A 15,271-nucleotide genomic window follows, 5' to 3' on the forward strand; every position below is an offset into this window, starting at 1 on the left:
ACCTGCAAAGCTGGTGAGCAGCAGAAAAAACCCCTCACTCTTCCTGGCAAGCTGGACCCCTCCACTACCCTAGACACAGTCTCAAGGCTATTATCTCTGGACAGCTTTGCAGGGCTCCCTTCCCCTCTTTCCTGCCAGCTCTTCCAAGGCACCACATCGACTATGGGATGGCAGAGGAGGACTTGGTGAGTCTCAACTGCCCTTGGACCAGGAGCTGCTCAGGGATCCCTCCTGGTTCCCTCCTGCCACCGAGTCTCTTCCCCTTTGCAGGTCTTGTGTCAGCAGCCCTCTTTCCTCATTAGTGCATATGTGACTCTCTCAATAAAGCATTTTGTTATATGATGTATGAAGGACGGTGTCTCAAACCACATTTTACTGTATATTTAAGTGCATGTTTTGCTGATTTACTGCTGTTCCAGACAACATCTCCCTTCCCAGGCAGGGCAGGCCTGTAACGGATACATCAGCTCTGACTAATGATTATTAGTACATCCCAAGGTTATGTCCCACAATCAAATAACGTGTAGGAGGGAAGAGAGACTCCCGCTTACTCGGCTGAGGACAAAGATCACAGATAGTCTCTTTCAATCTTCAGATTGCAATATCCATTACAGATTGCCACCTTCTAATGTCAAAGTATAATTTGTTGTCGAGAAAATGTGCCGCTGTTTCAGAGGCGAGTCAAAGATCAGTCTGGCTGTATATCAGTGCATGTTGATGTACATTAAGAACTGCCGGCAGGTACCAAGGACATCAGGCAGCTCGAGCGGAGGGAACGGCAGCAGATGTGACTTGCTGATCTTTCCTGTGCAAACACACTGCCCAAAGTGGAAAAAAGTATTTAACCCAGTCAAGCGAGGTGTCACCAGTAATTCCCAGTGTCCAAGGCAGCGCACCAACGCGACATGTCAGGCGGGTGACCGGAGGCAGCCCCTGCCTGGGGGCAGGAATCTGCACCGGGCAGGAACCGCGCTGTAACTGCGTTCCCGGGCAGATCCAGGCGGGCGGCACGGCAAAGCCAAAGGCATCCCGCGGCATTCCCGAAGGGCAGCGCCAGGGGGCAGCGTTGTCCCGGCGATGGAGCGCAGGCCGGGCCGGGCGCGCTCGGGTTGGGAGCGCTCGGGATGGGGGCGGTCCGAGCCCGCCCGACCGCTCCGGACCCACATCCTCCCAGGGGAGCGGCAGGGCAGGTGCGACCCGAGTCCATCTGCAAGCGGGTAAAAGATTCTGCATCATCCACCTGGATGTTAACTGCGTTTATAGTCCTGTGCGATTTGTCAGTGAAATTTCAAGTTATATGGTTTATAGTTCATCTTAATTATCAAGCTGTTATTAGTTTCACCAAGTCTTGTTTTACATTTCCAAGTGCAATCTGCTTTCTGATTGTTTGTTGTTTTGTCGGGGATTTTTTTCTTCTTTTTTTCCTCTTTAAAAATCCACTACCCAAGTGCTGCTGAGAAAACAATAGTCAGGGGGTAAGTTGTCGAATGTCCCCTTCTCCTAACAAAGACATTTATGCCAGGAAAAAGGCAAACCCCTCTTCAGTCTCAGCAGTGCCACGTGGTCTGTCTGGGTCCCACCGTCAGGGCGATGTGCAGAGCCTGGCTGAGCTCAAGTGACTCCTGCAGGTCAAAGCTCTGGCCAGAGTAGGCTGAGGCAATGCTGTCCTGGTGGGTGATGCAACCAGAGGTTCTGAGAGGGCTGTATTTCTTAGTGGAAACATCTGCCTGTCACTTGGCATTTGAAAGTGCAGTTGGAGGCTGCTGGTCGGTGCTTGTGTCACAGTAATGACCGTGACAGGCTTTTTCCATCTCTGAGGAGGAGATGGTTCTGACATTTGGTTTGAGTGCAGCTTTGAAGCCACTGAGTTCCGTTGCTTGAGAAGAATTTCTTCCTAATATAAATTCTAAACCTGCTATCACTTTAAAGCCATTCTCCCTTGTCCTATCAGTGCTTGCCCTTGTAAAAAGTCCCTCTTCAGCTTTCTTGTAGCCCCTTTCTATGTGGGATGAAGGTGTGCACTGCCTGCTAACAGCTCACAGGACAACACTCTTTGTTGCATCACTGCCTCTTTGGAAAGTTCCCTGCCACCCTGCTCTCTGCAGCCATTTGCCAGCAGCTTCTTCCCAAAAAACACACACCAGAGCACATGGCTCTTGCAGGTAGCATGTGTGTGTGTGTGTGTGTGTCTGGGTGTGGAGGAGCCCATCTGGTTACAGCTGTGGAAGATGAGCAGTGAAGTGCAAGCCCAGTAAGCCAAGTGTTCCGAAACAGCAGCATCCTTCCTGTGCAAAGCACAGGGAAAGGCAGATGCAGCGCAGTCCATGCTGGCCACATCAGCCACAGCAACCCCCTCTGGCAGGCTCTCTGTGAGATCTATTGCTGCTCCAGGCCCACACTGACAGGGGCAGTTGTGGCACCCAGAATGCGTGGCCAAAGACAGCAATAGGAAGCTGTAGACAGAGAAGGATGCTTCTGCTCTCAGCCCCACATGCCATTCACCAGGAATTGGACCTCAGAGATTCTGCTGCAGGAAGCCTAGGGTGAAGTATCTTCCTTCTCGTGTTGTGGTGATCAGGTACAGGGCTCAGTCAAACAAGCAAACCAAGCAGCAGCTTGTGTCTGTGTGACTGGTTCCTTTATGCGCCTTTCTCTCCATTTGCCATGTTTATACATCCCCTTCATCCTCCTAGACTCTTGGCTTTCTCCTCCCTTGTCTTCTCCCAAATGGGACCAACCTCTGCTATTTCCGCCCCAGCCCAAGGTTTGCCCCACCAGTGAACAGATTTGGTGTTGCAGGTGCTGTCAGGTAGCTCACCTTGTCCTTCCATGGCTTTACTGGTGTGGTTTCCTGGGTCCTGCTGGTCCTGCTCCCCAAAATGACCCCAACTCTTCCTTCAAGTATCTGTGAAGCGTGGTTCCCTTTGCTACCTGTGAAATCTGGCTCTTCCTTAGGGCACTGTAGCTCGTGTCTCTTTGTGACAGTCAGCAATTTTGCTTGCCATACTCGGGAGTTTCCCAGGCCTGTTCTATTAGCTAAGGCTTATGCCAGGCCCTAGTCACCAGCTCCTGTGCCTTAATGTATCCCCCTCAAGGTGTCTGCGAGTGGCATTGTTTTTTCCTGTCCTCTTCCTAGCCTTGATTTGCCAGTCTTCTCCATTCCATGGTGGCTGTGAGCACCCTCTCCCTTCTGACCAGGCACAGTTCCAGCCTTTTGGAGTGACTCTTTGTGCCCAGCTGGTCTGCTTGGAGCCTCATTTGAAGGTTTTGGGCAAGGAAGTCCTTGCCTTGCCCAGGAGACCAAATTGGACTGAAAACATGGTTAAGTGTGAAACTAGGTAACTTTATTTCAGCAACTAAGTCAATGTTAGCATTTGTGTACATGCAGAGCAGCAGTGAGGGCAGGACAGAGCAGGCCTTTGGCACCAAGGCTGCCTTTGGAACAGCAGGCATTGCCCTGGCAGAAAGGGTCATGGTCCCATGCAGCCTTAACTGAATCCTTTTAATTCTGCTGCTCAAGCTGGTTTTTTCTGTAGGGCCTTCAGGAGTTTCTCCATCTGAGTGAAGAATTTCACCAGCTTCTTGACTGGAAATGGGCAGGACTTGTCCACTGGTGTTGGTGGTGGCCTTGGCTTCTGAGTGGTGGGTGGATTTGTCCATGGCTTCTGAGTGGTGGGTGGTCTCGTCCATGGCTGCTGGGTGACAGTGGGCCTTGTCCATGGCTTCTGGGTGGCAGTGGGTCTTGGCCACGGATTCTGAGTGGCAGGTGGTCTTGGCCATGGATTCTGAGTGGCGGGTGGTCTTGGCCACGGATTCTGAGTGGCAGGTGGTCTTGGCCATGGATTCTGAGTGGCAGGTGGTCTTGGCCATGGGTTCTGAGTGGGTCGCGGAGCAGTCGGAAAATGACCCCAGGCTTGTGCAGTAGTTGGAAAATAATCCCATGTCTGTGATGTAGGAGCTTCTGCTTGTGGGAGCAGGCCCATCTGGGCCAAGATCCAATCATAGAAGTACTGAGTGGAGGTATAGATTCCAGGCCGTTTTGCTCTTGCACAGCCTTTTCCCCAGCTGGTCACTCCAACAACCCAAAAGTAGTCAGTGTCATTGTCTTTGCACATGAGAGGACCACCACTGTCACCCTGCAGTGGAGCAAAAAGGATTAAGGTGGTGCTGGGAGGCCCTTGTCAGCACTAGTGCTGTCTCCTCTCTAAGAGCCCCTGCCAGAGCTATATTCCCAGCACAGAAAGGCTCTGCTTCAGGTGCTGGAGCCTCCAGAACCTTGGCTGGGAGTGGCGCTGAGGGCCTGTGAGGTTGGGCTCTCATCTTTGTACAGTGATCCTGGAGGTGCAGAGCACAGATGTTCCGGGGTCAGCATCTGGACCTCTGGGCTGCCAAGGGCATTGGCTGGGCTTTCTGGGCAGAGTGCCAGGCCTCTGGGACAAAGAGGGCACCGGGCAAGGCCCCACAAATGGGGAAAAGGAGGAAAGCTCCAGCAGCAGTAGGGAACCAGGGCTGGGAGAGTGACTGACTGGCCAGGCAAAGCCTGCACCAGGCTGTGTTTGGGCAGTGATGGGGCTGCCTGTGCTGCTGGGGGCTGAGTGGCTCATCACATGCTCCTACCTGGCAGGTGTCAATGCCTCCCTCTGGATAGCCAGCACACAAGTTGTGGGTGTGGACATCCCCTGCGTACCAATCAGTGCTGTTACAGAGCTCAACATTGATGAGGTTGACCTGGGCCTCCTGCAGGACATCGCTTGTTTTTTGAGCTGTGACCACAGAAAGGAATGATCATCCAGCAGCTCGCTGCCAGTTCCCCTCTGTCTGTGGGTGAACCCCTCCCTGAGGCCTCTGGAGAGGCATTGGAACACTGTGTCCCTTCTGTCTGCCTTTAGGGATAGGCAGCCTGACTCTGGGTTTGCCCTCTGCTGTCAGGAAGGCCAGCTCGTCTCCCCAGTGTGCCGAGCCTGCCCTCCCTTTTTGGGGACCCACCTCTCGCAGTGGTGGCTCCCCAGCCAGCAACGTAGCAGATGTCCAGCTCTGGCACGTCCACCGTGGCATTGGGCACACAGCCCAGCTGGACGTAGAGGTTGCACTCCACGGGCTGGTCCAGTTGCAGCAGGGCGATGTCATTGCTCTGGTCGGCAGAGCTGTAATTCTCGTGGACCACCAGCTGCTTGATCTGGCGCACTTCGGTCCCGGCGCCCGGCTCAGTCAGCTGGGTGGCCCCGATCACCACGCGCCAATCGCTGATGTTCCTGGGAGGCAATGGAAAAGGGGTGAGAGGGAGCAGAGCCTTGAGGTGTGGCAGCCCAGCAGCTGACAGGCTTCTGCTTCTCAAGGCAGAGAGGAAAGCAGCACGACGGAGGCTGTGACTGCTCTATCATGTCTTTGGCTTTGGGAATGTCAGCTGGAGGCTGCTAGGAAGCAGTGGCATGAGCCCAGTCTTTTCCTGAGCAATCTCTCAGCTGGGGTCTATGGTGCCCAGGCACTGGGTGCAAAGCAAGGAAATGAGATGGGAGAAGCACGTGGTGCTGCCAACAGGGCACCTGCTGGTGTTATGGGGATATCCCTGTTACTTGGTCCTCCTTACCTGGCATCGACGAAGCAGTGGGCTGCTGTGAGGACCCACTGTGTGCTGATGAGGGACCCTCCGCACAGATGCCCTGTGCCTGGTGTCTCAGGATCCTGGATGCTGACGAGCCAGGGCCAGGCCCCTGCCTGGGCACTTGTGCCACCCACAACACGTGTCTTGCCTTGGTCATCACTGGAAGTCATGGGCTGGCGCCCACAGGTCCCTCTGTAAGCAGAAAGTCATTATGTCCTGCTCCGTGGGTTGCTGCTGCTCAGGCTGAAGCTCAGCCACCTGCCCTCCCTGGCAGCCATTGCATGGACAGCAGCCCAGGGAAAGCTGTGGGCTGTTGGGCTGTCTGTCTGTCTGTCCACCCCAGCACCTGTGGGCTGGCAAGGAACTGAGGTTCCCCCATGGGGTTTGGGAAGCTGTGGTGTGGCCAAAGGGGACGAGGGGCCCACTCCAGGAAACACCCACCGCTTACCCGCAGGTGTTCCACGAGCCCAGCGCAGGCGTGGCCAGCAGGACAAGGAGGCAGAGCAAGGGCATGGCTGCCAGCAGCATGTGCCAGCTGCTACGGGTGAGGGCTCCTCGCATCAGCACAGCACCAATGCAGTGCCTGGTGGTGCCGCAGCCCCGGGGCTGATGTCACAGAGTGGCAGGTTCCGTGTCCTGGGCACTGGGGCCTCGCAACACAGAATCATAGAACAGGACCTTAGCAATCATCCAGTCTCACCCCCTGCCATGGGCAGGAACCCCTTCCACTAGACCAGGTTGCTCAAAGCCACATCCAACCTGGCCTTGAACACTGCCAGGAATGGGCTTCCATGACTTCTCTGGGCTAGCTGTTCTAGTGCCTCACCACCCTCACAGTAAAGAATTTCTTTCTAATATTTAATCTAAACCTACCCTCTTTCACTTTAAAGCCATTCTCCCTTGTCCTATCACTACTTGCCCTTTTAAAAAGTCCCCCTCCAGCTTTCTTGCAGGTACTGCTGCAGGCAGGATGAGGGTGTGCAGGTTCTGGGGCACAGGGAAGCGCAGATCCGTTTGCCAACAAGATGCACAATTTTGCCTTTATTCTTTAAAGTATGAAAATCTGACTGACTTGTCCTATCATGTAGTACCTCAGTATAAGTTAATTTGGTTATGCGTGTGTGGGATTTGGGCCCAAGTATCTAAAATGGAGGAGACCTGTGCCACTGCTCTCTAGGATTCTCAGCTGCAGTCAGCACTCTCTCTAAGGATTATCAGCTGCTAAGTACTGCTCACAAAGAACAAGGCATACAGAAAACACTGATTAAGAGGCATTGAGATACATCTGACAAAATCTAGCTTTGCTTTCCATGCCTGCTGCACATAATCAAACAGATGAAATCAGGCTGCACTGAGCTCTAGGCAGCCACACCAGGGTGCTTCTGATACCCAAGCTGCTTGCTTACAGGTTTCTCAGAAATTTCAACAGCTTGTTGCACTTTTCAGTCTGCAGTGCTGTCCCACAGACTGGTAATACTGTCCCTGTGACTATGACCACTTGCAATCCCTGCTCTTCAGTACAGTAGGGTTAGAGTATGAAAACTCAAAGATCGCTTTCCCAGCTCCTTCAATGTGCCTTCCAACAGAGCTCTTGGAAGACAGCACAAACTCTTGATAGCTTAGTTCCATCCTACTTCCTATCTAATTTATAGTTTGAATTTTGGAGACTATGCAAGTTGAGGCAAATCATCATAGGCTTTTCAATGAACTATCTGCATAAGACTCACTCTGCTGCTGGAAAGTACAAAGCAAGGCAAAATTTGCAAAAAGATACGGTGCAAAAATCCTCTCTTTCCATCATCCAGGATGTTCTTGGCCACTGTTAATGCCCATTCAGCTCCAGTGACCCAGGGCTCTCAGTCCTCCTACAGTCATCTTTTATCCTTCCTGAAAATAACAAGAAAATAACAAGACCCAATGTTTAAAGATGTGGACCAGAAACAGAGTTACAGCTTTCTTCACTGCAAAGCATCTTTGCTCTTCACTACTGCCTCTCTCACCAGAGCAAAATGAAGCATTTTGGTATGTGGCCAGAACAGTAGGGCAGAATCAAAGTTGCATTTTCCACTCACAGTGTCTCTGCTATGTGTAAATGTAGATTCTGAAAACCTCCTGAGGATCTTTAACCAACCAACGAAACAAAAGGTGTTCTTGAAGTGGCATCTAAAAATTAACCTGCTGACTGATACGGACATATAGAACTAATATGTGAATATACCCATTATTCTAGTCTCAACCTTTATTCTGGTTTCAAACAGAGCAAGGAAGAAATGATACAAAGAAGAAAGAATGAGAGACTTGAGAAAGAGGCAAAATCTGTAGTTGCAAATGCAATTAATTTTTGGACATCTCAGTGTTTGAGTGCTTTCTTTTCAAACTTTTTAGAAGTGCCCAGTTTTCTGAAAGCATCTGTCCTCCCAGAGTGATGGTTACCTGATGTGTCAGTGCCAGCTGAGCATCTGCCATGACTTCTTATTTTGAGAAATGTAAGCCCCATGGGTTTACACTTCTTCAGATTGTCAATCTCTCTCAAGGAGTTGGCAAAAGGTTTGCATTTGCATTGGTCTAACTTGCCTGAATGGTATTTCCTTTATTCTCAGTGAGACATTGAATATCTGGTGTTGTAATACCCATCCACATAAAAATAAGAGCTCAATGCATTTTAAAAGGGAGAGACACAATCATTTATGAAAGCACAATATTCTAAGTAGGTCTTTAAACCAGCAAAGGCCACATATGGATTTCTTCCCTCCTCCTCTCCCCTCCCAGTTTTTTTGTTGGTGGTGGTTGTTTGTTTTCTGGTGCCTGTACAGCTGGGTCTTTGATATTAGAGGTAGCTAAACATCATGGATGGAAGATACTGAAAGATAACACCACTTAATGTTCAAACAGCTCTGACTTTTCTAAGCAGATTTTTTTCCTATTAAAATTTATGGTGTCCCCAGAATATGAAGTGGTGCTGGTTTGCATGACTTGGCAAATTTATAATGCATCATTTAATGACAAGCAGGAGAAAGTAAACGTATGTGGTCCTTTTTTTTTCTCTTTTTTTTTTTTTTAATATGGATTCAGCAGTTAAAGCATTTGGAGAAATACCTCACACTGAATGTTAGTTGAGTAGTATCAGCTAGAACCACAACCTCTACTGGCATAAAGGTCATCTAGAAAGTCCTGCTATCAGCGAAGGTGCTGAACAGCCAGTCTGAATGGGATATATGCCTTGTGCTGATTTGAATTTTACTAGCAAAATACAGACTCTGGCTAAACTACATTGTTGCTGTCTTCTATCTAACTTCAGCCTGTATCAGCATCCTCTGTGTATAAACATTGGTATCTAGGATAGATGCTAAATACATATTAATACTTGTTAATTCATACAGTTTTGTGATATTGTCTTGCAATTAGTGGAGACATGTTTCAACTCTAAATCAATTCTCAAACAAAAAAAATAATTGAGGGTACTTAAAAACTAGTTGGAAGTGGATGATCAGACTCTTCAATTAATTAGGAAAACATCAAAGAGATGATGTAGAGTGTGTTGCGGAATCACAAGTGTCTGTACCAACTAAGCTCAAATCAACAAAACACTAATAAGTTATCACATAATTACCTACAATGTACTCTTGAAAGACAAGTGCAACATGAAGTATCTACTCCTTCCAAAACAGAAGGAACTGAAACAGTGGAAGATACTTGAATACTTCAGGACCTGGGCCCTGACACAGACAGACAAAGGTGATGTGAAGGAGTTCCACTCTGCTGGTGGCTTCTGGTTCCTCAGAAGACTTGGGGTGCTCCACAATACTGGGCAGAGATAAATAACTGAACCATTCATAAACACACACCAGTTACCTCCAGTCTCCACATATGGCTGAGTTTCCTGCAGGCTAAGAATCCAGGAATCCATGCTCACCAGCTCTCTCATTTTCCAAACTGCAAAAGACCCAAAAAACAGTAAAGCCCAAGAGAACCATCAGTCCAAATTTTTCACTTCAAGTCAAAGGGCTGATTTGACTTTTGATTTTTAAAGGACAACTATCATGGCTTTTAAGCAATAATCTGCAGAGGAGATGAATAGCACACTTAGTGATTTGCATGATTTATTTGGCAAATCCTATTAGATCTTTCTGGAGCAAATTAATAATATTTCTATCTGTTTGTCAGTGGGGATTTAATGTAGGCTAAAAAATCGTGGAGAGTTTTCTTCAAATGGAAGTCTGTTTAAAACAGAACAAAAAAGATGAATTTGAGAAAAAAGCTTAATAAAGTCTTCTTTAAATGAAAACCACTCAAGGCTTGACTGTTAATCAAAAGAACATTACTTACCTTACTCAGCATTGCTGAAACCAGAATCTGGCAGCACGTTTTGAAAAGGAACCCTTTTCTCTTTCTTTACAGTCATAATTTATAAAAGCTGAATTATTGGCTATAAATACTGTTTTCCTTTTGCTAATGTATTATGCTTCTGGGATTGTTCAGAGCAAGTATTTTGTTACTAAGACAATAAACTCCTAAACTGAGGCTTCTGCAAAAAATTTCAAGTATATTCAAAGCAGCAGCTATTCAAAGAATACCACTGTGCCATCTTAACAGTCTAAATTTTATTTTCCCTAGTATTGGAAAATATTGAAATTTCTCACTAAATTTATATTTTACACATAGAAAGCTGCTGCTTGCAATACACTGATGCATATCTATGCATACACCAAAGCTAAAAATTCAAATGGGATGAGTTAGCAGAGGGAGTTTGCTGTTGAAAGCACAGTGATAGATAAGCAAAATACATTCCAAAATATTTGTAAAATATTAAATTATAGACTATGAAAGATAATGGTTAAACATACATAGTGTTAAACACGCAAAAGAGTTTTTCTATATGTACTGTGAACCTCTGCTTTAAAAAAACCCTACTACCTAAAAAATCTTTCACAAAACTGATATCAGAAAGATTTTTCTTGTTTTCGAACCATGTTCCGATACTTAAAATGAGAGTATTTGGGAACATTGGTATGTGATAGTATGTGATGTGTATATATATATATATACACACACACACACACAGATCTTTAGGCCCTTTATAACGAGAGAGGCTCCACATTAATGTTTCATATATCAAATATGTGTTACCTGAACAGAAACACGGCACAGTCAGGCTCCACAGACCGCAGCAACACTTCTGTTCTGTCCCCCTGACTCACACCAAAGCTCACGTACCACAATCCCACTGTGTTTGTACATTTGGAGAGCCAGAGAGCAGGGGGTCTGTGAGCACAGGGCACGGCCCTGCTGGCCTCTCGCTGTTTGTGCTGCTGTGGGGATGGGTTCGGCTCCGGCTCGGGCAGAGAGATCCGTGAGCGGCGCTCACTGCAAAGAACAGGCTTCTCACATTAACACTCCGAGAGCTGCATCCAACACAGTTACCATATAGCTGGCTAAAATTGTGTCATATTCTTAGTTTTAGTATGCTATTATGCCTCAGGGATATATTTTATTTATCAGGGAATTGGACCTAAACAGGTGTTGTTGCTGTTTTCTAAAAAGGGCTTTAGGCAACTCTCCTTGAGGTACCTGAAAGACTGCCTGGTTTGGGGAAGGGGCAGAGTGAATGTGTGAGGCAAATCGTGTACATGCATCTTTTTTAGTCCTGAGCCACTATTTGGAAACTACAGTTAATTTTTTCAGACAGTGACTAAAATAGATCAAAAATATTTTTTTTGCAATTTTTATACAGAAAAACAGAGGTTTTCCCAAAGTGTCTCTAATTTAAAGCAGTATTATGAAACAGAGCAAGCAAGAATTTGTTGGAGAACTTGGCAAAATGTATCAACAGCAGTTTGGGATTGCCCAAAGGACTGACAGTGACTATAGTGGATACAGCAGTGAGCTGCAGGCCAGCTGTGAGTCCTGATGAAGAATACAAGAATCATAATTTGCATGGATAAAGTTCTTCAGTGTCAGCACAAAAAGCTGAGTTCTGCTTCCCCAGGCAGCATCTTGGAAAGCTGCCCTGGTTTCTTGGCTAAGGATGGAGTCTCTAAGAGCTTGGAGAGCAGATAGAGCATCATCTTGGTGAGACACCAGGAGGTTCAGTTAGGGACAGATAACTGGGAGAAATGAAAGAAAAAAGGAGGGGGAGATTTATATTGAAGATAGAGAAACCAGGTATTTTATCACCAATCTAATCAGTGTTGACAAGAAGTGGCAAAACTACACAGAGAAGGCACCAGGAAATAACCTAAATTTGTAACATCTTGGGTATGGGCTGTTCAACAGACAAAGGACACCAACAGGGAAGGAGCCACAATGCTAAGAAGCAGAGGGAGCACAGAACTGCAAAAGCTTTTGTCAATAGAATTTCATACCCAATTATTGTCACAGGACTCACAAATTTTATTTCCTGCATTTATTTTGGCAAAAGGCAAGCCCTCACATGACCTCTGTAATTTTTTTAATCCTATCACTGAAATTGTCTTTCCTTCAAGAAAGCCCATTTTCTTCCCTTTTAAGGCAGCTGATTTCCCTTAGAATTTGGAATCCCGTCATAAGAAAACTGACCACAAATATTAAGTTTTCTCTCACAGAGATGAACCAACACCAGCAGGCTGGCATCTGCAAGCCTCTGATTTTGTGAGTATTATACTAGATGGAGCACACCCACTGAATAACACCCAGAGGCTTTTTTCCTTCTTCTTAACTGGGTGAAAAACAGTTGTGCCAGGTGGCAATTTTGAACACAGGTAGAGTGGACAATAAATACGCAGCAGCACGGGATCCTCAGGAGATGCACGGCCTCTTCAGTGTGGCTGCAGCTGTTGGGTATTGGCAGTCTCTGAGCAGGGATCACAATCAATTTCTAATCTCATGCCTGTTTCTGGTCTGGGCAAGCAAGACAGTCAGAGTTCATTTGAACTTACCAGACAGCCCAGGAGTTCAGTTTATTTTGTTACTCAACAAATCCAGGTGTTGAGATCAGCTCAGCAGGGCTGATCTTTTCTGCTTAACAATTCTGAAGGCCTTTGATTTACCTGCCCTCCCTGCTCCAAACTGTGGTCAGTACAGTAGGTGGCAGGAGCAGAGGCTGATTCAGCAGCAGCTATTGCTCATTTTCTTGTCACTCTATAGGTCACTGGCTGGCAGAAATCTCTGTGGAAATGCATCTAAAAATATTTTGAAAACTTGGCCTCCACTGATGAGAAAATTATGTGGTGACTCATGCTCCCATCAGCTCCAGACTTGATTACTGCAATTTGGTGGACTGAGAAGCTGATACTCCACTGAGACTGCAATTGGCTTAGGGAAGCGGCTGAGAGGCCTCATTGGCACCAGTTGTTTCCAATACATGCATCTCTCTTGTCCTTTTGATCACTAACAAATTTGATTTCACTTCTCTGAAGATCTCTCCCTCCACCTTTCTGTCAAGAGAACAATTCCGAGGCTGCTTCCATGACCTCTGCTGCAGCTCTAGATTCCAGCATGAGGCAGACCTGCCTGGGGCAATGCCTTGCACCTGCATTTCCCATCACTGCCTTCTCCAGTTCTGCACAGCTAAAGCAGTTGGAAAGTCCTTGTCCATGTGACTCCAGGAGATTACTTAAATGACCATCCCACAGAGTGCTCTCTGTTGAATGAGAATTTTACAGGAACCATACACACAAACTTTGAAGAGTTTACATCAAAATGCCTCCTCAAAGAAGGCACAGTCTAATGATCATAAGGGATAACCTGGCTGAAGCAAGAAAATGGCAGAGGAGAGACAATGTCCCTCTTATGACACTGTCCTGACAGAATGCTCTAAGTTCTGGTTTGTGAGAGTGGGGCTACCCACAGAAATAGGGAGTCGAAAATAGGGATTCGGTTTGCAAGATGCTGGGAAGGGCAGGCCACCAAATCTAGAGTAAAACACTTCATTTACTCTTATCATGTGCTACATTATCCCCGAGCTTTGTTAGAACAATGGCAGGGCTCTTCAAACGGCTTCCCTGGGGAGACTGCTCTGCAGCTTAACAACCTTGCACTGGAGATGTGCAAGTGTAACCAAGGGCAGAATTTAGTCTCTTGTCTATTTAACATGTTTGCGAGGGACTGCCTGTGTTTCTGGCACTTTATAATAATAGTAATAAAAATGCATTTGGATTATAACTATGATTTAGCCCTTTACTGAGTTGTAATTCCCAAATGCATCAACATCTATTTAAGTGCAAAATAGTCTACAGTTTACAATACAAAGCTGCGATTGTCTGCTGTAAAGGCTCTGTATGAGATTATGATTCAATACAAAACACAATTCAGTGTCTGAAATTTCATTTTTAATGGCAGAATAACATCAAAAAAAGTAGCTCTTTCTCCATATGCAGTTTTGCACAAAAAATGTATACCAGGGACTTGGTCCTTTCTAGTCATTTCTACATATATAACTGCTCATCTCTTATGCACGTATGCACTTGCACATAAATCAATGTGCTTGCAGACAGACCATATTTCATCTTACCTTCTAACCTCCTGCTGTCAAGATATTTCCACAGAAAACCATACACAAATAAAACTAACAGCTCCTTTTTCCCTGACTGCCAGAGTAACATAGGGGACTACTTCTGTAAAACCAAGCTGCTGGATTACTCTCCTTCTGCTCTGTGAACAAGCACAACTGTGCATCTTCTGCTGAGATTGCCTTTCTGTCATGTAACTTACACCAAGTTCCTAAAGGATCCATAAGAAAAAACACAGCCAGGCTTTTGATTTTAACTACATTAAAAATTATTTATCTTGATAAGATAAATTACTGGAGCCATCAAAGCTTTTTCATTTAGTGCACAAAAGGGAAATAACATATTTGAGTAACTCAACATGAAGTGCTAACACTCCCCGTGACCTCTGAAGTGCTGTTTTATTGTCTGGGCATTTTTTACCTCTGTTATCACTAGATGGGATTATAGAGATGCAGAAATAAGAAGTGTTGATGATCAACAAAATCCTTACGTTTTAACATGGGCAAAGTTCTCATTTGCAATCAGTTTTGTCTGATTATGTTTAATATCAGGCTAAATTTAAAGCCAAGAAGTTGATTTCAACTCTTTACTGAAAAATTGTTTGGATTCGATGAATTAATTTTCAGTTGATGACAATTGGCAGTATTCTGAGGACTTTTTATCCCCAAGTTTAGTTCATAAAATATTTCCACACAGCTCATGCATTTTTTTTAAACAACCAAACAGCTTAAAAGCTCACCCACAAATGAATAAAACATAGATAACAGAGGTAAAATTTGACCTAGAGGATAAGTAATTTTATCTTATTTTCCTATAACAAAATTAAATTCAAACTCATTCTGTTTATTAAAGATATATATAACAATTCATAAAACAAACATCTTAACAGTCTTTAAACATAACAAAATTGATGTACATAATCAAGTTTCATTAAGTATGGATTTAAAATACGTATTTCAGTTTTGCTTTATATTCCCTTTAGACCAACACCTCCAACACTCATACACAATATTTAGGCTGCTCCAAGCAATCAACAAGGACTTTGCAAAGACTCTAACAAAGCTACATCATAAACCAGTTTGAAATATTCTCAAATGTGGAAAAAAGAATCAACAAAAAACAAAGGATGTGTTCAGTGGAAAATAAGCAAGTTGTTGGCTGTACTGAAAGTCAGAGATTCAGT

The 15,271-nt window shown here is 45.8% G+C and overlaps 2 protein-coding genes across 2 annotated transcripts in view; both read right to left on the reverse strand.

Moving 5' to 3' along the window:
- Nucleotides 1–2,433: 2,433 nt before the first annotated feature.
- On the reverse strand, nucleotides 2,434–9,527 carry LOC139672096 (acrosin-like). Its single transcript, XM_071555631.1, has 7 exons — nucleotides 9,455–9,527; nucleotides 7,330–7,489; nucleotides 6,051–6,252; nucleotides 5,588–5,794; nucleotides 4,987–5,252; nucleotides 4,618–4,763; nucleotides 2,434–4,136 (listed from the first exon to the last, which is right to left on the reverse strand). Exons 3-7 carry the CDS (start codon nucleotides 6,161–6,163, stop codon nucleotides 3,516–3,518), a joined length of 1,353 nt encoding a protein of 450 aa, XP_071411732.1. The 5' UTR covers nucleotides 6,164–6,252; nucleotides 7,330–7,489; nucleotides 9,455–9,527; the 3' UTR covers nucleotides 2,434–3,515.
- Nucleotides 9,301–15,271, reverse strand: part of SLC10A7 (solute carrier family 10 member 7) — a 162,735-nt gene continuing 156,764 nt past the window's right edge. Inside the window, exon 13 of the mRNA XM_071555632.1 lies at nucleotides 9,301–9,535. Within this exon, the coding sequence (XP_071411733.1) occupies nucleotides 9,524–9,535 (12 nt within the window). The 3' untranslated portion in view covers nucleotides 9,301–9,523. The remainder of the gene's footprint in view (nucleotides 9,536–15,271) is intronic.

The sequence above is a fragment of the Pithys albifrons genome, chromosome 5 (assembly GCF_047495875.1).
Source record: "Pithys albifrons albifrons isolate INPA30051 chromosome 5, PitAlb_v1, whole genome shotgun sequence".
In the NCBI taxonomy this organism is placed as follows: Eukaryota; Metazoa; Chordata; class Aves; order Passeriformes; family Thamnophilidae; genus Pithys; species Pithys albifrons.

Bases quoted from the DNA above. Each gene is read 5' to 3' on its own strand.
- LOC139672096 (XM_071555631.1), bottom strand. From the start codon at position 6,163: ATGCGAGGAGCCCTCACCCGTAGCAGCTGGCACATGCTGCTGGCAGCC. The intron at 5,253-5,587 runs GTAAGGAGGACC...ATTGCCTCCCAG, and splicing joins CACTGCTTCGTCGATGCCAG to GAACATCAGCGATTGGCGCG. The intron at 4,764-4,986 runs GTGGGTCCCCAA...CTGTGGTCACAG, and splicing joins GGGAGCCACCACTGCGAGAG to CTCAAAAAACAAGCGATGTC.